We start from the raw sequence: 21,868 nt of genomic DNA, 5'->3' as shown, positions 1-21,868 counted from the left end.
TTGCTTTCATGAGGAGTTACAGATTTGACTAGATCACAGAGTGAGCAGCACCAGCTCTCCTTGTGTAACCTACTGATGTGATGTCCGTAACAGCAGTGTTCATTAGTACAGATCAGCAGGACCACTGAACATTGATTCTTGTTTTGAAAATGCATTTAGGAGTCCTTGCTGATCTCAGAAATTCCTGAGAAATTCATGTAAAATCTTCTGACCTTGCCATTTCCCACCCCCCACACCCCCCTACCCACCCCAAAATTGTATGTGTCTTACCTCTTTATTACAATGATCCAACTGAGCAGGGGACAGGTGGCCCACAGGTAAAATCAGGAATTAAATTCATATGCCTAAGCATACAGTGCCGTTGTATTGTGATTTTTAAGAGTGCCTAACCTTGAATAGATTAGTAAATAGGCCAAGAGACTGTTTTTAAGGACTAAGAAAACCAGCAGTAGGAAATGAACCAAATAAGGAAGGGAAATACCAGAGGCAAAGGATCTTTGCAACAGCACCGACCAAAAGCTGCTGTAAAGCAGATATATGTTAGAGTGACTGGCACCTGAGTGCTCTCCCGATGTCTCTCTTGAAGTTAATGAAAAATGATCCTACTCCTCTTATACAAGGAAAAAAAAATATTTGCCATACATCTTTTATGGAAAAACACCTCTTCTGCTTCTTTACTTCCTGCTTTTTCTACTGAAATGAATACAAATACAATGGCAGTTTCCATGTGTCAGACACCATCATCCACTGCTTTCAGAGCATCAGGATAGAGGTGCACTTGTAGTATCCATTGTGGGCCATTTCTTGGCATCTGAATGAGGAATAAATACATCTGACTGAACAATGAATGCTGCTTTTTGCTTCAGTTCCATTATGATTTTCAATAAATACACTATGACTCATTATAAAAAGTAGTATTTGACCAAGGTAAACTATACGAAACAGAACAGACTCAGTGCTTTCTCTAGATGCCTTATTCTTCTGGTTAGAGAACAGTCTCTATCCTTCACAATGACCACCCAGGTAGTTATGTTCAAAGGTGTTCAAGCTCTGCTCTCCCCTTCTTGGCAGTTTTAGTGGAGTTGGACTTTAAACACCATCGACTGCATGAAATCAGCTTCTGGATTAATTAGAAAATGTACATAGAAGGTGGGTGGGACATGCCAGTTAAAATGCCAGTTAAAATGTCAGTGAACTAAACGTGACAAGTATATATTCACAAATTTGAATTGAGCGTATGTGTTAACAATGAAAGCATTTTCCAGTGGGAAGCACGAGTACCAGCCAATGACAAAAAATTTAGAGGCAGGCAAATTTTGTAATATTGATGGTGTTTCTGTGGAATATGATACAGCAAACGTCTATAAAACAATTACCGACTGTACTGTGTAAACCCCAGGACACTCACTTGGTACCTCCACTGTTCCACAGCAGGCTGTGTCAGAATCAGGACCAAGCATAGTAAATGATGGTGTATTAGAAGAAAAAAAAACCAGTAACAGGAATTATTAGGTGTTCTGGTGTGTCTTTTACTAAAAATAAAAAGCTTTGTGGACTGCCATGTCCAATTATTTCACAATGATATGAAATTTATATTCAATATTCAATATTTCATCACTGGTTCAAATTCCTACTAATGTGCCTTAGTATTCAAGCTTGTTTGTTGATCCCTCCCTATGCTGAGTATTAATTATTGCTTGCATACAGAAATTGGTGTTTACCTGAACAACTGTTACACATCTTCTGAATTCCAAGAAGTGTTAAAGTATTATATTTGGCTTTTTTTGCAACAGGTGGTAATACAATATCCAGTACTAGGAAATTTTGCAAAAACATCAGGAATTCAGTAGAAATAAGGAGGAACAGCAGGATCCATGTACTAAGTTTTAATTTTGCACAAGGACCAAGTTTTATCTGTCATTATTTTTAAACAAATAATAAAACTAGGCTAACTTCAAGAACTATTTTGCTTTTTGATGGTCAAAAGAAACATCCACTGATAATCTTTGATTTATGAAGGTAGATTGCTTTGAAAGTGTAGCAGTTTGCCACAGTAAAATAAAACAAAGGTAAATGTTAGTCAAGATAGCATTCTGCAGTTCTCTCAGGACTTTTCAGGAGTCTGATTTGTACAGCTGAAGACTTTAGGACACTGCCTAAAACGTAAGAATCTTTTTTCATTTAGAGAATTGCCTTTACAACTTATAAAAGATACATACTTCATACACTTATGAAACAAACACAGTGCAGGTACAACAAGGCCTCTTCCAAACTTGTATTTCCATTTAAAACTTTATTTTGTATATTTGGAACATCACCAGAAACATAGAAACCTGTAGGCACAAACGACTTTATATCCAGGGCTTTTGAATAAAACATTTGCTAATGAAATTGCAAACAACACATTTTCATGATAACTATATATCTTAATATTTCATATAGACATATAAAAGTCATGCGTTGTAAAGAGTCATTTTGTCTAGATCATGTTTTCTGGGTACTAAAATTCACTGCAGATCTTACATGTGTTAAATATGTCCTATTTTCTCTGTACATTTTAAAGAGTTTATTATACTGATATCACATTCCCAAATAAAACACAAAGTGTAATAAAGCTGTATATTTTATTTACCTTACAGTTTTTTCCCTGTATTAAAAAAAAAATATAATTGTATAAGTAATAGCAAAACAAATGTTTTAAACCAGCTCAGAAGTATGTAAGAAATCTAGTAGTACAAACTAGGATGACAATGCAAGGGTATAAAATGTGTTCCCTTTCGAATCTGTGGTCCATGAGTAATATTGCTTCTGTACTGGCCTTGCTTTGATATACGCAAGTCCATGGCTTCTGTAGCAGGTGAGGAATCAACTGGGAATTAAAGGAAATGGTCCTCAAGCCTACTTGTTTTATTTCCACCTTCACCAAACAATTGCTCTTTTTTTGCTACAAGGCACATTCAAAAAAAGTCCAGGGCCAAATTTCAGCCCATAATGTCCTTGCAGTCTTAACATTTTGAGTAATTCAGATCCCCTGTATCCTACATCCGCAAGATGCTTTACCATGTAAATAATTCCTCCAGTTAAAGTAATAATGTTAAAGGGATCTTTGTCTTTATATGACCTTTTTGTTCTCTGAGTTCCTGTCATTATTCCACACTGGCTCCTTAGGCATGTGCCATGCGTGATGACCTTTGGGACCAGTGTGTTAGCATCAGCGGGAGACCTCTGTACTGCTGACCTCTGTATGTGACCCGTTACTCCTTAAGTGTGATCGTTCTTTTGATTTTCCAGTCTCGTTAGTGGAATCCAGTGCTGTGAGGATAAATATTGTCAGACATTTGCTTACAAACAGACTAGATGTGTAAACATTTATAAAAGTCTTACTAAATGTAGTGCTTTTAAATGTTTTGCATCCCTGAACCAGAAATACTGTTTGATCTATTGACTGACAAGAAAAAGATGCACTGAGTTATATAAGCCATATCAGGATTCTTTACCTGTTTTAGAAACTATTTACGAATGTGAAGAGACAGTCTGACCAAACACAGAGCGAGTACTGGACTGGGACTGAGGAGATTTGCTTTTGTCTGCTGCTAGCCTTCTGGGTAACCTGTGTGCAGTTGCTTCCTCTCTTCGTGGCTCGGTTTCACCACCTGAGAAGCTAAGATAATGATGCTGTCCATCTTGTAAAGTGCTTTGAGATTTATGCAGAAAAAGGATCGTGTGAGAGCTAGGAATTTATTGTTAAGGAAGAGTGTTAGCTATTTTTCATGCTCTCTCAAATTTTCTGTTGTAATGCTATGAAGTAAACACACAAAATTGTCTTCTTTGAAATCAGTAGGAGTTCTACGCGTGATTTTAACAGTGCCAGAATTTCTTCAGAGTGAACGACAAAACTTGTGCTCCTTTCTAGACAGTGCTAATAGCAATTCTTGCTCAAAGAAATGTGTATTATCACTCTGCCCGTGAAATATCTGCACTTTTTTCTGAAAGGTGGAAGGTAAGCAGGCAATAACTACGAGAGGAATAAGATAACAATATTTGATGCAAATACTGCATTTGAAGAGCTCCTAGAAGATATTTATAATGCAACAGCATGCATACTAATATTACTTACACTTGACTGCTATTTCCTACATTATGATTTTGACATAAACATTTACTAAAAATATGGTGGTTTGTTTTTATTACTTCAGAGCAGTTCCTAAGGTGCAAATTGTAGCTTATACAATTTTGATGTGTCCTTTAAAAAATGTATGTACTTCTTTCATCTTAGATGGTCTTAGTTATCAGTAGGATACATACTTCACTCATTCATGTTACTTTTTTAAAAAGCTTTGGAGAGGGATCCAGAAAAGCTCCCATTTTGTACACTTTTTCCCCTTCTACAGTTTTTGAGAAGAGCAGTTTCCCCTGACAGAGTGGTTTAAAACAGATTTTTTCTGTTCTGAGCTTTTTATTGCATTGTAACACAGTAATGACTGCAACTCTTATTATGCCAAATCCTGTAGTATTTGTCCCAGCAAATGTCCAAGACACTCATGTGGGCCCTAACTCCATATATAGGATTTGGTTCTATAAATAATCACAGCAGTTCAAATCATGAGTTTAAATGGTGAATATAAACCCCTTCAGGTTATATAAAGGCAATAGACCTAGTAGTGCATGAATGCAAAACCATTCTAATTGGAATATAGCAATGCAAAGAAGTTTCACTCCACTAATCTGGTAATTTGAATAAAAACTTTCTATAATAGACTGACCCCTCTCCAACTGAACCACCAGTTCAATAGACTATCTGTTCATTCACTAATCACACCATGTGTTCACTTAACCAACAGCAGCATTTGAACTGAGCCTTTCCCATAGAGGATTTTATAGGCGACTCCCCAGCCAGTCTTCCCTGTGGAAGCGTTCTGTTAACATATGTACACCTTTTTTATACAGTCTGACATTCTCTGCAGGCAAACATCTGCTCTTCTGAAACATACTGAGGCCAGAAGCACAGGTCATTCTTCAAGCGCTAGGTCCAGAAAAGGAGACAATCTCCATCTCTTCCAGAGGGGCTGGCTTTTCCTCATCCCTCAGTTCAAGTACCTCATCGTGCTAGACAGAAATCTCATGCTGGGGGGTAGAGAGGATATCTGTTCCTTTTAACCGTGCCACCCCCACACTTCCTTCTAGTGTGAAATAGTTCTTTCATTTGGCAGTTCCGAGACTACCTTATGCACACTGCACCACCAGTCAGCAATGGAAATTGCACAGAATTGTTTGTCCACAGCATTCTTAAAGGACGTGATAACACCACCCAGCATGCATTTACACATTCTAGGTTTCTTCACGGCCATTTCTTTGTTTTTATTCTAACATTACACATTGCATCCTCTGGCAGTTGTATGCAAACATAAATAATATGAAGCTGATTTTCCAAATCTTTCACATTATGGTTAGGATGAAATTTCTTCAGTAAATTACAAAGTTGGATACCTTGGCCCATCTTTCTTTTACTTCCCGATTTTTTCGCTGATAGCCAGAGTACATGATGTTTTAATCGTTGGCTTTTTTCATAGTAACAACAGTAACTCATTTTTTCAAATTTCAGATATTTGTTTTAAAACAGATACTAATAAATAGGGTCTTGCATGGTTGCTTGCTGCCTGTAGGTTTTATATGGGTATTGTCAGACAGGTGAGACTGCATGAACGACTTCTGACAGTACAATTTCACATCACCACACATTTGCCTTTCAGCTTCTCTTTCCTTTTCTGCTGCTTGCTTTTTTTGCCATCAATTTGTAAACTCACAGTCCTGCGTTTCTCTAGGTTTAGCAGTTCTTGGAATAACTCTTTCACGTTGTGATTCAGCTTGGCAGAGGTCTCCATGAAGGCACATTTCCACTTCTTAGCCATGGCTTCTCCTTCACTGCTGTCCACCTCTCGGTTTTGGTTCTCATCGTTTTTGTTCCCCACCAGCATTATTGGAATGCTTTCTACGTCTCCTTTAATCTGACATATTTGTTCATAGATTGGTTTGAGTTCCTCCAAGGACTGCCGGCTGGTGATAGAGTAAACCAAAATGAAGGCATGTCCTTTAGAAATAGAAAGACGTTGCATGGCTGGAAATTGATGGCTCCCTGTAGTATCGGTTATCTGCAAAGTGCATATGCTCTTGTCACAGCTGATCACCTGCCGATAGGTGTCTTCAATGGTAGGGATATAGCTTTCCCTGAAAGTGCCCTTCACAAATCTCAAGACCAAAGAACTTTTGCCCACTCCTCCGGCTCCAAACACAACAACCCTGTAATCGTTGCTTTGCTCAGGCATGTTTCTCGGTGTGTCTGTTGCTCTGCTAGAGGGAAAAATCTAGGAAAGAAAATTACAAAAAAAACAAGACAGACATTAATACAGGTACCTTGGAGGCTGCACTTTGTGATATCGTTCCCAATAAGACGAATGTGATGTAAGGAATGGCTTACTAGTTGTAATAATTTAAGAGGACGTGTAGTGAGTTACAGAATTCTTTATTTCAGCAGCTAATTTAGGACTTGCAATCCAGCCTGGACTGGTAACAAAAGACCATCACTTTGTGACTTCTTTTAAATTAACATTGTGAGTTTCAGTATGTTTTCTACTGGACTAATCTCCCCAGAAATAAAAAGCTGCGTCTGGGAAACGGTATTTCAAGAAGGCTCAGGCCCAAATAAATTGCAGAAAATAAATTACTCTTCTGTCTCTAAAACAAGTGTCCTCAAATCATTGTTGAAACACACCAGTATACAGTCAATTACTCTAAACATGCCATCTCCTCAGTATTTAGGGAATTTATTTCCTCTACAACTGGACAACGCTCCTGAATGACATCTAAGATGTATTTGTAGCTTCTTCAGTAACAGCATCAAGTATGCTTTGTTTCTAAGTCTTTGGGAATGTGTGTCCCACTTCAGTGTGGTTTTCCACTTGGATGTCAGGTCCAAGAGTACATTTTGGTAAACCGAGATTGGTTGTGTTCAGTCTGCCTTTTCATTCTAATCTTTATTTCACAGCAGATTATATTTGGCTGGAGACATGCTACACTTGTCAGAAAGGTTATGCAGGCGTCTTCACAACTTTTATGAGTGGCTTATACTGTCAAGGTTGGCACACATATCAAAGGTCACAGAACTCTGTGATCCCTGATGTCAGTTCACTTACACTGTAAGTGTACAGTTGCAGTCTGTAAACAGTAGGACCACAGATACCGCCATCATTATTAGGTAACAGAAATGGAAAAGCTTTCACAGGGTTGCAAGCTGTAACTGTTTTAGAATTCATTGAAATAAATGTGAATTTATTCTTCCATCAGTAGCAGCTCATCAGGTACACAGCATGTACAAGCCTCTTTCTATATTTAGTGAGATTTAAGCAAATAAACATTAAAACTTGAACCCTAGAAGCTGAAGAGAGTCTAGGGTATTGTTACTTTTGAGACCAAAGCTACATATATAAAAAGTACATGTAGAACGAACCGCAAAATTTGCTCCACCTATATCTGTTCTTAGGAAACCGGGTTGATTTAATAGGGAACCTTATCTAAGTGCTCTAATGGTGCTAGGTGATTGAATTTGCCTGTTGCAATGTTTCTGGTTAGCAGTTAATCCAGAACAGCCCAAAGGGATTTCCTAATGAATAAGAAAAGCCTTCAAGCTGTTTCTTCACTGCAGCAGAAGGAGTGATTGCATTCTGGGACAGGATTTTAAGTTACCCTTTACCTGTCTAGCACGGGGAGAATAGGAGTGACGCTGTAGACGTAAGGATGTGAGTGGAGCTCCTATGACCTTCTCCCCCTTTCCAGTCCACACCGAATTCTGTGCTTCTGCATCTTTGATGCCATTGCTGCCGGTGCCAGTTTGATTAAAGCTATGGCTACCCACACTGTACCAACGCCTTCACTTTGCTGTTCAAGCATACCCTGATTTTGTTCTCCTTCTTGTCCAGAACATCACATTCCGTCGTAATTCTAATGTCCGAGTAAGCTGGAAACATCTGTCTTTACACAGTGTGTTGGATGAAGGAGTCATACTTCCTCATCTGCCACACCGTAGGCAGAATAACCAGTGCAACTGAGGATGCTGATCCTGAGGCAAAGTGGAGAGCTGTCACAGCTCTGTCTACCCAGCCTGGCTTCAGGCAGAAGGCAGCTTCGCCCCTTCCATCTCTCCTGTGCTGCAGTCACTGTCACTCTCAGAGACCTGTTTTATATAGGAAAGCTTGAAAAATAAGTGTTCATCCTGAGGCACTGAAGCAAAATTGTTTCTCTCTGACAGCAGAATTCAAGGAACGGAGAGAAAAGTAGTCTCAGAAAAGTGGTGTACATTTTTCTATAAGAGGGAACTCCTCTGAGGAACAAGCAAAATGGGCAAGCAGCTCATGCTGTTGAGAAAACAGAAAAACCACACCCCAAAGTAGGTAGCAAGAAATGAGAACAGCGGAAGCTAACAAGAAGCTAGTCCACTGAGAATAAATCTGTACCTAAGAGCTGCAAACATGCAAATTCAGAACAGCCGCAGAGCTTAGAGTCATGGGTGACTGTACAGAATGAGCTACCATAAGAACTGTAGTTTAATAATTTTCGTAAGCAAAAAGGCAAGAGAGAAAGACACGGCTATTTCAGCTCAGAAACAGCTTCAGCGTTGCACGATCAGGTAACACATAGCCTAGGAACCATGGGATGATGAGGAAAAATGCACTATGAAAATTTTTACTACGAAAATCAGTGAAACAAGGAATAGAGAAATAAAATTTTAAATGCTAGCTGAGTGTACTTCTGCTATATTAAACTTCGTGCTTTAAGCATACTCAGGAATCTCCAGGAAAACTGGTACCTATGGTTGCTCAAAAGTTAGAAGAAATTGAAATGTCGCACTTAATGGTGTGAAGTATTAAACATCCAAAAAGCTTCTAAGGGAACCTAAAATGGCCTGGTAAGAGTCTTCAAATACATAGTAAGCTGTTTCAAAGAGGGAAAGTGTGCATCCATAGAGAAAAAAACTGGAATTAATGGGCTTTTTCTGTAGAAGAGATTCTCATAAGACAACAGGAAAACTTTACAGTGGTGAGAAGAGCACACCTATTGCTTAGGGAGATTTCGCAGGCTGTCTTTAGAAATGACCATAGAATCAAAGGACAATCAGGCTGGGAGGGATCCGAGGAGGTCTCTGGTCCAGCCTGCTGGTTACAGTAGGGTCAGCTGTGAAGGTCCTCTTGTTCTGTCTGGGTTTGAAAACCTCCAATATTTCCCACAGCCTCTCTGAGCAATGTGCTCCACTGCTAAATTACCCTCAGAGTGATTTTATCCCCTTCTATCTACTCTGAACTACTTGTGTTTCAATTCCTGCCTGCTGTTTCTCTTCCTCCCACTGTCCATTGCTGTGAAGAGTTTGACTCTGTCTTCTTCACGGGTTTTGAGGGGCTGCTGCTCAGTGCCCCCAAACTGTGCCTTCCCTGTGCCTTCCAAACCGTGTGTTTGTTAATGCTTTTTATAATTCCCTATTAGCATATTAATTTTTCTTTGTCTGAAAACACATTAACTAAAACATACAACAGGATGAAATGAAGCATCACATTGTTTCATCAGCTTTCAATATACTGGCCAACATGGGTATGGAAAAAGTAACTTTAAAGAAGTCTGAATTTCAGGTGTACAATAGCCTCTCTGATTCATATTTTGAGTACCTGTCTGTTTCATGATCTGTTCATAGAAAACAGCAGTGGCTTTTTAAACTTTAGAACTGACATTCTGGAATTTGCATGTATAAAAGCCTCATTCATTGCCTGTGCTACTTTCACAAACTACATCAGTGAAAAATTACTATTATCCTCTGTGGTGCCAGTTCAACAAAATTATCCTCACTTAAAAAGGCAAAGCACTTTTCACAACATACATCCATACCCATAATTTTTTAATTGTTTGGTTGCAAAGCTGAGCAAGTCAGTGAGTGTCCACACACCTCTGCTGACGTAGCTCTGTTTTCTGCAGATGCTCAGCCAGCACAAGGCTCTAGCCACTCTAGCTCAGCTGCTGTGAGTGAGCTGGACGGGCTGTTCACCAGGACAAAAGGCTGCCTCCAGTTCAGACTCAACTACAGACCTTTACACTGCTCTGCATTCTTTCCCTGTCTGTTTCTGACATGCCAGGTAAAAGAACTGAAGGACTGTTCTAACAGGAAGATGCGGTTGAAGGACTGAGTCACTTTGATATAAAATCAGTTATTTTGTTATATAGCTATAACAAAAACATGCATTTTAAATGTTAAACAAAGTATGTCGTATTGCAGATTAAGCACTTGATGGTTCAAACTCTTAACATTCTTTGGGTGACTAATTACACGTGGGTGCGTTAGCATTTACTAAATCTTTGATCCTGTACGTAGCCACTGGATCTCCACAGTTATCTCCTACCTTTAATTGTTTTTTATGGTCTAACTTTTCCATCAGTTCTATTTATGGCTTGCCTCGTGTTTGTATTTAAGCCACAAATAGCACATGCTGTAACGGGCATAAAGTATAGGGAGGATGAAATGTAACTTCTGGAGGTTAATCTATTTGAATACTCACCTTAGTGTAACAGCAGATTAGAATCTCACAGCTGGTGAGACCTTCCAGTTTGCACTTGAATGTAGGTGTAGAAAAAATTGCTCACTCTCCTGTCTTTCCAGTTTTGGATTTGTTGCAAAAGATTTTCATCATGTTTGCATTGTTAAACTTCCATGAAATGTCACAGGTTGCAAATGTCTTTGATATTGTTTGGCTAGATCGTATCTTTTAAGGTAGTATTTGTTTTATAAAACTATCTGATACGACCTTTGCTGTCTGGAGTCAGAGGCTTTGATTGCGTCTACTGATCCAGCTCTTGAGGTTTTATGATGTCCTACTGAGATATCAGTCTGATATGTAACACAGCAATTGTCAGATGCTGCTTATTCATTTCCTGAAAGCTCTTTTTCCTCAGGTAAAATAATGTCATGTCAGTCACTGATTTTGAGGTGCAAGGTGAAGAATAATACAAAATGTACTTACAGATTCGATGGATTTCAGCATGGTTGTAAGGTTAAAGGCCGTTTCACGACACCAGAATTGGAAAAGGTACACACTATTTATGTCAAAGAGGGAAAGCGAGCTCCCCAAGGAGTTTTCACTTGTTGTGTATATGAACAGGCATTTCTCAAGTACTGTTTTCACCATATCTGCAAATGAATGTGGACTGAAAGAAAGGTGATTTTCCTACTTCGGTGTTTTCATGTTTTACTGCAAGACTCACCTTTTCACTCATTTTTTTTTCTTTTTCTTTGTTTGCTTTGGTGTTTTCAAATCAATGGAAAGTTGGACATGTTTGAAGACAAAATGGTAACAGTTAAAACAGATTTTCTCACAACATGAGGTTCTAGTCCACGTGGAAAGCGCTTTTTTTATTCTGATACTGTACAAAACATTCCTTGAAATTCTGCTTCTTGATGATCAGCTGGTATAAATCATGACTTCTTCACTGATTAAATGCTGTAACACTTCTGATTTATGTCAGCTGTGGCATTATGCATGTGTTGTTTTTGCCATCTTTGTCAACAGAGAAGAATATTTTCATACTATTAATGCCTGTGTCATTGATATTTGAGAAAGCCTTGGCCAGAGATAAGTATTCATTCAAAATACCTCCTCTTTTTGCTTTGCATGTTTATAAAATAGGAGGATGACTGGCCAAGTCACATCAGCATGAGTAGTTATGCATGGATTGACAGTGCTAATGAGGGTAGTTAGAACTATTTGATGCATTTAGACTAAAACTGTTTCCTGAATTTGCTGTGCCGTATCAAAATTTCAGCTTGGTAAGTTATTCTGACATCACACCTTGTTTTCAAGATGTTTATATACTGGTGACTTCCTTGCACTTGAATTCAAGTTTCTGATACTTTTGTTAGCAGATACTATCCAGAGATTGTTGGACAACAAATATTGGGCTAAATATTATTTATTCATAATTGTAACAGCTTTTAAGATTTCTTTAAAAGCCAGAAATATAGGGAGGTGTGTCATGTGTTTTGGATCACACTTTCTCCCTACAAAAAAAACAAGAAGTCTTGAAATGCAAAAGAGTCTTTCACATAATAGTGTGAAGTGGGATTTGAAGACAGTGATTGACTGTATTTTGCTCAAGGTATTTATGCAGTGCTAGAGATCATTAAGCCATTTGACCTAAGAGTCCTCTGGGTTTTCTCACTGTCTCCAGTGCAGTTTTAACTAAGTATCTTGTTTTATTGCTAAAAAGAATTCTTTGCCCACAGCTGTTCCATGTAATGGTAACTGTCTGAAAAGCATCTCATTCCTTTAGGAAATGTGATTATGCTGCTGCTGCTGAAATGCTATTAGTTAAATTGGTTGCTTCCAGAAGCTTCTTGGACTCCAGCACCAGTTTTGCTTTTGTTTCATAGTAATAGCTTTGTTTTTGCATTAGTCTAAAAGCTCATACTAGGACTCCCTCCAAGACCAAAGTTTATGCAATTGGGCACTGAATCTTGCCCAATGTTAACATTGATTTCAATTAACACTGGAGGATGGTGAAGAATGGTGTTTCAAAATAACGGCAATACTGCATGATCAGTGAAGATTAAATCTACTTGAAAATTTCCAGCACTGAATTGCCAAGCACAAACATACTGGTTTACTGAAAAACAGGTGAGTTAGTGTCATATAAAGTGCTGTTACTGTGAAAAGGAAGATGGGCACTGTTCGCACGAACTGTAGGTCTCAGTTCAACAAAGCCCTTAAGAAAGTGCTTAAATCGTGTACATTCTTCTGATCTGTTTTTTTTAACCTGAGTTTAATTGAGATCCCTGTAGAAGTTACTCAGTGTGGCCAAAAAAAAGATCTGAATGAACAGAGGCTTCTGGAGTTCCCAATTTATTTTCAGAGTCAATACAAAACTGGATGGCATAATAGGTCACGGCAGAAAATGACAGAGAGTGTTTTCTCAGTTATAGTTTGAGAGAAAAGCAATGCTAACTTTATATCATCAGCCAGAAGGAAGCAGACCAGACTAAGTAACAGGGAAAATGGCATCTTCTCTGGAAACAAAAAATAAATAAGGTTGCATGTCATAAACCTGTGTTTTTCTCTGATGCCCTGTTCTTGCTGTAATACTTCCTTGATCTTCTGAAATAATAGACAAAATCAGACGTTCTTCTTATTCATCATACTCATAGGAAGCACAAATGCAAACAACAAACTCAATTTCTTGCAATTGAAATAGTTTCTGATTTAGAGCTATACTCTCTACAATATTTGAATTTGCATATAAAATTAACCATTTAGAATTTTCTAACTGAAATGAAAGTAGTGGCTGAGTCTGTACAAAACTGGATGGGACTGAGGCAGAGGAGAAAGCTAGAACTGCCCTGCATGACCAGAATATCAGCAAACAAAGTGTGTGCTTTGGGGGAGTGTGGCCTAGGTGATCTTAGTGTTTGCTTTTAAATATCTAACAAATAAAAAGGGAAGAAAAATAAAAATTTATCCATTTTGTCAATGCTGGCTAAAGTGTGTCTTGTATTTTGGGAGAGATTCTTCACTATGTTACAAATGTCCATGCTACACTAGAGATACAGCCTAGATATTAAGCCAGGACATCAATTTTAAAAAGTTTTTTCAGAGAAGTTCTCTGAGAAGTTTTGCAGATTCCTTTCGCACTGCTGGCCTAGCACAGAAGAGTAATAGAAAGGATAAGAATCTTTCAGAGTAATTTGTCACAGTTTTGTTCTGTATTTACAGAAGTAGAATATTGTCCTCAGAACATTCAGCCCTTATGCTGTTCTGTGGTCACCGATGCTGTGCTCTGCTTTAGCAAATCATATTTTCTTCACACAGATGTTGAAAATTCAAAACAATGTCTTTTCAAAATTGTTTGAAGCCCTACAAATCATCACACCAAATGGATTCCTTGGTAAAACAAAAACACCTAAACACATAGCTGTCACTGTAAGAAAATCTTGACTAGATCTTGGGCTAAAATATGTCCAGCAGACATTGTGGCAGAAACTGTTTCACTAGGCAAGAAACAACTGGAAAAAGAAAAGCGAGAGAATTAGATGAGTTTTCTACAGGGGCAATACGTAGCATGGGTTTCTGAAACTAGGTTTATTGAAAGTGGCATTGCTTGTTGAAGAAGGCGGCAGGACTGATGATGGGAGAACAAATGATGCAGAAGGGTCCGTTGATTCCCTTCTCTGCTGAGGATTCATTTGCAGAAAATGCAGAAGGTGCTGGACCTGATCCAACAAAGAGCTTTACAATTAGGAGTATGCTTAAACGATTTGCTCTGTTGTTGCCCAAGAGCTTTCAGAACTAACCCTTGAGTAACGGGTATGTACTAATGAACCATTACCATAAAATAAGATTCAGCATCATTGAATGTACTTACCACATGAAAAGACATTCCTTTCATGCAGAAACAGCAAAAATATCCTAAGTTTACCCAGGGTGGACAGTTGTCCCACTGGCTGCCACCTCCTATTTAGTGGACTGCCTAATCTTAAAATTAAAAAAGGAGAAATTAATGAATCAGTTCCTCTTTAAATTCCAGCTATGCTTTAAGCACATTAGACATTTCGTTGACTTCAATGGAGCTACACTAATATTTGTTTATCTAGTCACACATTTTGGTAAACTAGTATCTTAATCTTTTAGGTGCTTACAGTCAAAACTCAGTAAGAAAAGTCTCAGAAGATTTTATGTCCATGTAGGCAGGTATTCGTGAATTCACACACAGAAATAAAAACATCAAGATAACAGCATTGTATTCAACTCCCTAAAGGACTGATTTTTTTGAGTTTTCTCCCCAGTTTAACAGAGCAAACACTGTAGTTTTTGCTCAATTTTCAACAAATTTAATTTACCTGAGTAAAGATGGAAAGATCAACTTACAGTGTTGTGTGTTCACCTTTCAACATGTAGGACATTACGCCTTTGGGTAGAGCAATAGTTCTAGTAGGGTTACCAACTGGAATGTGTCACTCATATAAATTCAGGATCGGGGACTCGGTTAGACCTTTCAGTCTCTCTGGTTTTTAATAGCAGAATACTCTTTTTAGCAGTTAATTATGACTTTACAGGCTGTAGTCATCATCTGCTTCTCCAGATGTCCCCTAGCCAAAATACATGACTTTTATTCTGCATCTTATGGAAAAAGGTGTGGCTTTTAAGTTTTCCTGAATGGAGGAAGTTATATGCATACAAAACATCAAAAAAAAAAAATCAAACTAAGCAGGAAAATTTCACAAATAATAATTTGACTCTAGATGTTTTGGATGTTAAATTCCATATATTGTGAGATTCGTGATAAAAATTCCAGCATAGGCAACAAGCTAGTTCCATATAAATGTGTGTATTTACACAAAAGAACCATGCATCTGTGGAAGACTGATTTCCATTCAGCAGAGGAAACTGCACAAACACCAGTGGCCCTTTTGCCTTTCCACTCTAGTCCTCAATTCCTTAATGTTAATTTGAGACTACTTGCACAGAATTATTAAAGGTTAAGTGCTTCTGATTTATTCTTATGAATATAACTCCTATCATTAATTTTCCTTGCTGGGCTGGAAAGCATAGCTTGACTGCTATCCTGACCACTGGAACACTTCTGATACTCTTCCACAGCCCAAATAATACCCCATTCAAAATAACGTGGCTTAAACTGAGAATATCGGTATCTGTCTTGCTGTCCTAGCTGTGCATGGCAAGCCCTCCAAAAACCCTACCAGTCAACAGAATACTTTTTGCAACTGGTTTGTTGGGAAATAGCTTGTGAATAAGTTAACACAGCAGGTTTCAGGACCCAGAAGGATCACTGACAAGTAATTAAGTAATGCAATCCCATTGTTGGTATGCTTCCATGCACTAGTAAGAAGCCTGTGCTTCCACCAAAAATCTTCAGCAAGTCAGAAAGTGTTGAAAAACAGCAATTAAAGTATAACTGTGGGGTATGATATAGGAATGACAGCTTTCTGATAGGAGTTTCTAAATGTTCTGAAGAACCTATCTGCTGTCTATGATGTGCAACTCACAAAAACCTGGTTTGGGGGCAAAAATTTATTTATTTTCTTTTTAATTTAAAGTGTATTTTCCTTAAGTTTGCAAAACTGCTTCTCAGGTCATTCACAAACTGAATACTTTTGTTACTGAAATTTTTAAAATATTTTCAAAGAGAAAAGACATTTCATACTAATCTTCATCACTGCCCCAGCTTTCAGTACTTTCTATTCTGAAGTAAGATAGGTAGGTTTAGCTTTTAGAGTAGTTTATTCTCATTTCATGTTTCTTTTCCTTGTAGCAGTAGACAAAAATATAAAAACTATATCCTAAAGACAGAAAAATAAAAATGCTCTCTCAGTAAGACATGCTAGCATTTTTGTGTTTGAGTGAACAAATTGGGAAAACTGTAATCGTTTTTAGCTGGGTTTGCAGCAGTATTTTATCTTTTGATGGCAGTTAACATTTGATTATTTAAACTACTAACTTTTTCAGAACAGATAAAACCTGTCAGTCTGGATTTTCAGGGAAGAATACAAAACCAAATAAAAATAAATGAAAATAAATAAACATAAATAAATATAAATGAAAATAAATAAAAGAGGGTAAGTCCGCTTTTCTTAGCTTCACATTAGTTTTAAGTCAGAACTACTGGACATTTTGGGAAGGAAATATCTGCAGTCCAGCAATCGATTTGCTGTTTTCATACAGCTGTTTTACTACATACATGTTTTAAATGAGCATGCTATAAGGCTGTCATAACTTCCCTGACACTTATTCAGACTCAGCTAAAGCCAATACCATTACCTGCAGCCAGGGTGAGGGTGATTGCATTTTGCTGCCATTGCATACTGCAGCCCCGCACAGTCAGAGACTGATTTTCTTCTCAGATACAGAAATCTATCATTCAGTTCAAAATTATCTCCTCTAGGGCAGGTGTTCCTGACCTCAGCGTGAGTGAAAAAGTGCATTTGTCACAGACTTGACACAACTTTTTGGACACTTTGCTCTTGTCTTCCTTTGATGCTCATTTCAAGAATTATACTGTAACCAACATTTTGTGGCTGAAAATAAATTAATAATTGTTTTCTCAAAAAGGCAAAATAAAGTATGTTCTTTTTCAATTCATATGTACAGTTACATTGTCACTTGGTGTATCTTTTCCTTTGCCTTTCCAGCAGTAAGATAATTTAATGTGCATTTTAACTTTACTGCAATAATAAGAACGCAGTGAAAGTATCTGTTCACTAATACTCAGAAATCTTTATTTCCATGGAAGGTAAGTAATAACAAACGGAAAAAAAATCCCAAGAATTTTTTGTTCCTGGTAGGTTTAAGGAAATTTTTCATTTAAAAGGGATAATAATATTGCTAAAATTATGTATTCCTGTTTAACAAAACTGCCCTTTTTCTTCCTCTGAGTAATACTGATAATTGCTCAACTAGGCCTAGTAATACAAAGTATTAATATGAAAATAACAAACATCTGGAATCAGCCCTACATACCAAACCAAATCTCCTACAGTGAATACCGTTTCAGTTTAAGTGTACATATGGCGTGAAACTCACACGCAGTGCAGAAGCTGGAACATTCAAATACAGCATACTACATATGATAGAGTAGTTCCTGAGGTACACTGCAAACTGAAAGCAATCCAGCGTAGTATGTAAATGAACACAGTAAAAAAGGAAGAAAAGGATCAGGTTATAAAGAGAAATAAGTAAAGGAAAAGGGTATATGGTCGTTCTGTAGGAACATCTTTGAACCAGACTATTGTTTATTGCAGTTTTTTAAAATAAGCTAAGTTTGAGGTAATAGCGCATACTCTGTCACAATGAAAGTGTGAGTCTTTTCTTTTTCACACATGATGGTGGGATCTTTACATGGGCCACTGTATTGTTTAGCACAAAAGAAAGTTACCAGCTGATCCTCAAAGGAAACTAGAAACAGCTCTACTGACAACTTCAGGAACAGCACTATCAGTTTATACGTTATCCACTGGTTTTGCTGGTGCTACAGCAACTGCAGTGCCAGTGTAACACCATCTTGATCACTTGGCCAGAAGAAGCTGTGCCTCTGGACTCCAAACATCTTTAAAGAGCTCTGCTCTGCACTCTGAGAAGAGGGTATTATTCAGCCTGATGACCATCAGGACTTACGTGTCTGCTGGTGTAAACAGCAGTGCAGCACAACCTAGAAGACAAATACGCTTTCATTTGGCTCTCATGTGAGATGTATGGAAAACTGTGTTTCCACAGACCTTGACGCATTTGCAAGGAGACTTTATAGTGCAGGCAACTTCCAGTGAAAACTAAGAATGGTATTTAGTGCTGAAAGAGACTTTCTCAATTATCAAATCCAGTTCTTTGCCATTTCACATAATCCCTTCCGTCAAGTTCCAAATGAAAAGCATTTAGAGCTTTTTCTTTGTTATTTCAGCAAGAAAGTAATTTCAGAAGCTTCCTGCTCTAATGGTTTGAAACCTTCCAGCCTAAGTGTATTCACAGCCCATCTATACTCACTTCTCTCTTCCCAAGCATGAAGATAAATAGCTGTACATTGCGATCACTCCCCTAGTTCCATGGGACCATTGATTTGCAGCTGCGTATTTGAACCTGTTTCATGTTTGAACAGTTCTCCATGCAAGAGCCTCAGAAATGTGGTGTGCAGCGTGAGAGAGAGCATGATATCTGAAGGGACACCACATTTCATAGCCCCTGAATGATGGCATGGATGCCATTCTGCAGGAATTGGGCACTACTGCATTTAGTAAGCACAGCTGGACCCTGGGGGAGGGGGGAGCAGCTCCTGGACAAGAGTGAAGTTCATCAGTCAGAAAAGTAAAAGGGGAGGGGGAGGCAGGGGAAGCCAAGGTAGCCATCTGACCCAGAATTAAAATTGTGAGACCTGCAAACATTCCAGATACAGTAGACTGTAAACGCTGGCAGAGATATAAGAGCAATCAGTGCCAACAGCTTTGTTCACACGGAAAGGTATGGGGATGCACACATTGCATGCCTATACGTGTGTGCATTTATAAACAGGCGTATAGGTATCCATGTGTGACTAGGTACTCATGAAAAGAAGACATTCAGAAAATGATTTAAAAATAAAATACATCAAATCTCGTTGCTCCGTTCTGGGCTCACCCAGCTGTGACTGAGTGCTGCAGCATACAGAGCATCCCACATTTCATAGGGAAGATAGCAAGAGAGGAAGTATTATGAAATCTGTATTCAGTCACTCACAGATACTTAAGAATGGCCTTTCACAATTTATTTCCTTTCATGCAATTGAGAGAGGCACAATCCACTGAATAAATAAAATATACCCTGCCTGTCAGTGGAATTCTGCAAAGTCGCATTTGTTTCAAAGAAAGCAACACCTGCTAGTACCTTCTTCAGACTCAACATTTTTGTATTTTTTCATCACGTAAGTTAAAATGTAGCTTTCGTTTTAAAAAAAAACAACTTATCTCTCCTTAGACCACTGCAGCGGCAGCAGTACAATCTAAGGCAAAAATCAACACATAGAGTTTTAATGAAAGACAGTTTAAAAAAAAGGGTTATGAAGCCATTACTAGCATCCCAGCACACAGATAAATTATGTCCTTTAACTGATCATTATGCATATGACCATCCTTTGGCTTCCTCATCAGCCCCAGCTTACAGCATGTTCTCTACACGAGATACACGCTTAGATCAAATCTCGCAGTCGCAACTCACGCAAAACTCCATTGACTTCAGTGGAAATTTTGCCTGAGTGAGGACTGTGGATTTTGGCCAAAGGAAATGAAGACCTCTAATCTCAACGCAAAACTACGTTTGTTGTACGAGGTGATGCAGAAAAACAACGGGGGAGGGAAAAAAAAAAAATTTACCTGTGTGGGAACCGAACGCTCCAAACGCTCTTCAGTTCCTCCCTGCCATCGGCCCAGCTGTTCACCCCCCTCTGCCCCGGGTTCCCTCCACCAGGAAGGAGCCCCCGTATCGCGGGAGGGGGCTGCGGCTGCGGCTCCGTCCCCTGCGCCGGCCGCTGCCCGCCGTGCGCCCGGAGGCTGCGGGAGGCTGCGGGCTCCGCTCCCGCCTGCTCCCCAGCCCCTGCGCCCTGGGTGACGCCTGCCTCGGCTCGGTCGCAGCCCCTCTCTTTCTTTCTGCTTTTACGGGCGCACTGGCTCCAGCCTCTGCTGGTGGTGCCGCTTAAATGGCGACGGCGGAGCTCACCCAGGCTTTTAACTGCCACCTACTGAATAATCGTGGAATACATGTGTATGTCTGTGTGTATACAGGCTGTAATTTTCTGGCTTTCTCAACAAATCTAGTAGATTTTCTGCAATTAGTCTTTAAGCCCCCGAATATTCTGTAGTTCGTCATTTATAGCTGTAGTTTACATCAACCCGTGCCCGTAATTCTCCCTTTTTCTCTCAGCGCCTAAACACGGAACAAGCCTGTTCCTTTAACTTTAAAAAGCTTACTAAGCCTTTGGTTAGTCTAATCCCCAGCGGGCACAGACTAGCATAGCCCTATTCAAATTAATGGAGCTGTGCTGATTTACACTAGTTGAGAAATTCATCCCTTAGGTCTAATACTTACTCGCAAAAATACAGTGGATACGAAGTACGAAAAGCAGGCAATAAAAATAGCTTTTGCCCAACACAGCTCCTCGAAATTTCACTCAACTGAAACAGACAAGACTTTTTTATTTCCTGACAGCACTGTAAAATAAGATTTTTGAGTTTTACAGGCAAACATATGTTAAGAAAGTACACTGTTTTTTCCATCTTTGTTGGTGATTTTTTTGGTGGAAAGTTCCAAAGGCATTATCTAATATCTCCTTCAGCTATCCATTTTTAAAGCAACTTCTAGAAATACTCAGAAAGGGTTTTTGTTTCCAGAGTAGAACTGGGTTTGACTGGAGATGTTTGAACTCCCGCTGCAGAAGGGAAGTCTAAATACAGGGTCTCTCTGTGAATCTGCAGGGAAGGTACAGGGAGATGCTACGTCCATCACCCAGCAGCAAGGGTATGTAGCACCACAGTTTCTCTAAATTGCAACGCACAGCTGGATTGAGTTGTGACATAAAAGGTCTCTGGGGCCCTGCAGAGGACAGCCGGCACCCAGCACCCCAGCACCCCGGCACAGCAACATGGAAAGTGTTCAATTTTTAGGTTTGCTGTGACTACGAAGAGAAGCACGGGTCGAGCAGCTAGCTCCCAACAGCCGGTATGATTTCTTAAATGCCACTCTCAGCAAAGGACAGCTTTGATTTTTGTGAAAGATTCATTCATGGTGCTAACGCTTTTACTGGACACAGAAATGAAAAGGTTTCTCCTCTATGTGTACCTCTTGTGAAAGTATAAATGTATTAGGATACACGATGACCTGGCCAATATTCCCCGAGGAAGTAATTTGCACCCGTGTGCGGTTCTGGTACAGACTAGTAGACTAGTCCTGACACCTGTTTCCACAGGCTCCTGGGCAGCAAGCACTGGACCAAACCATGTGCCTCTCACGGCCACAGGCCTGCTCCTGGAGCCTGGCAGCAAAGATCTGTCTTCAGTTTTGTCACCACTTCTTGGCAATAACTTAATCCCATGTGCTTGGAGAACTGGTTAATTCATATCCTGAAACCAAAAAGTCAAGCTATTATAATGGCTGCAACACAGCAAAGCTTAATCTATGAAGTTTGTAATATTACACAGGGATTCAGCCTGTGCTGTTTCCTCACACTGCCCCACTGCAGCACAAGTGCAGAATCCAGCCCTACTTAGTCAAGGAGTCTACAAAGTGCTTCTGTAGTTACAGTGTGACACCCT

General features: G+C 39.1%; 1 protein-coding gene across 1 annotated transcript; it reads right to left on the bottom strand.

Moving 5' to 3' along the window:
* Nucleotides 1-2,012: 2,012 nt before the first annotated feature.
* On the bottom strand, nt 2,013-20,244 carry DIRAS2 (DIRAS family GTPase 2). The gene is made up of 2 exons (XM_075411606.1): nt 19,934-20,244; nt 2,013-6,362 (listed from the first exon to the last, which is right to left on the bottom strand). The coding sequence occupies exon 2, from the start codon at nt 6,321-6,323 to the stop codon at nt 5,724-5,726; it is 600 nt and encodes a 199-aa protein (XP_075267721.1). The 5' UTR covers nt 6,324-6,362; nt 19,934-20,244; the 3' UTR covers nt 2,013-5,723.
* Nucleotides 20,245-21,868: the final 1,624 nt, after the last annotated feature.

This window comes from Opisthocomus hoazin, chromosome Z (assembly GCF_030867145.1).
Source record: "Opisthocomus hoazin isolate bOpiHoa1 chromosome Z, bOpiHoa1.hap1, whole genome shotgun sequence".
In the NCBI taxonomy this organism is placed as follows: domain Eukaryota; kingdom Metazoa; phylum Chordata; class Aves; order Opisthocomiformes; family Opisthocomidae; genus Opisthocomus; species Opisthocomus hoazin.
Note: the sequence above shows the minus strand (reverse complement) of the source record. Positions and strands in the feature narration are given on the sequence as shown.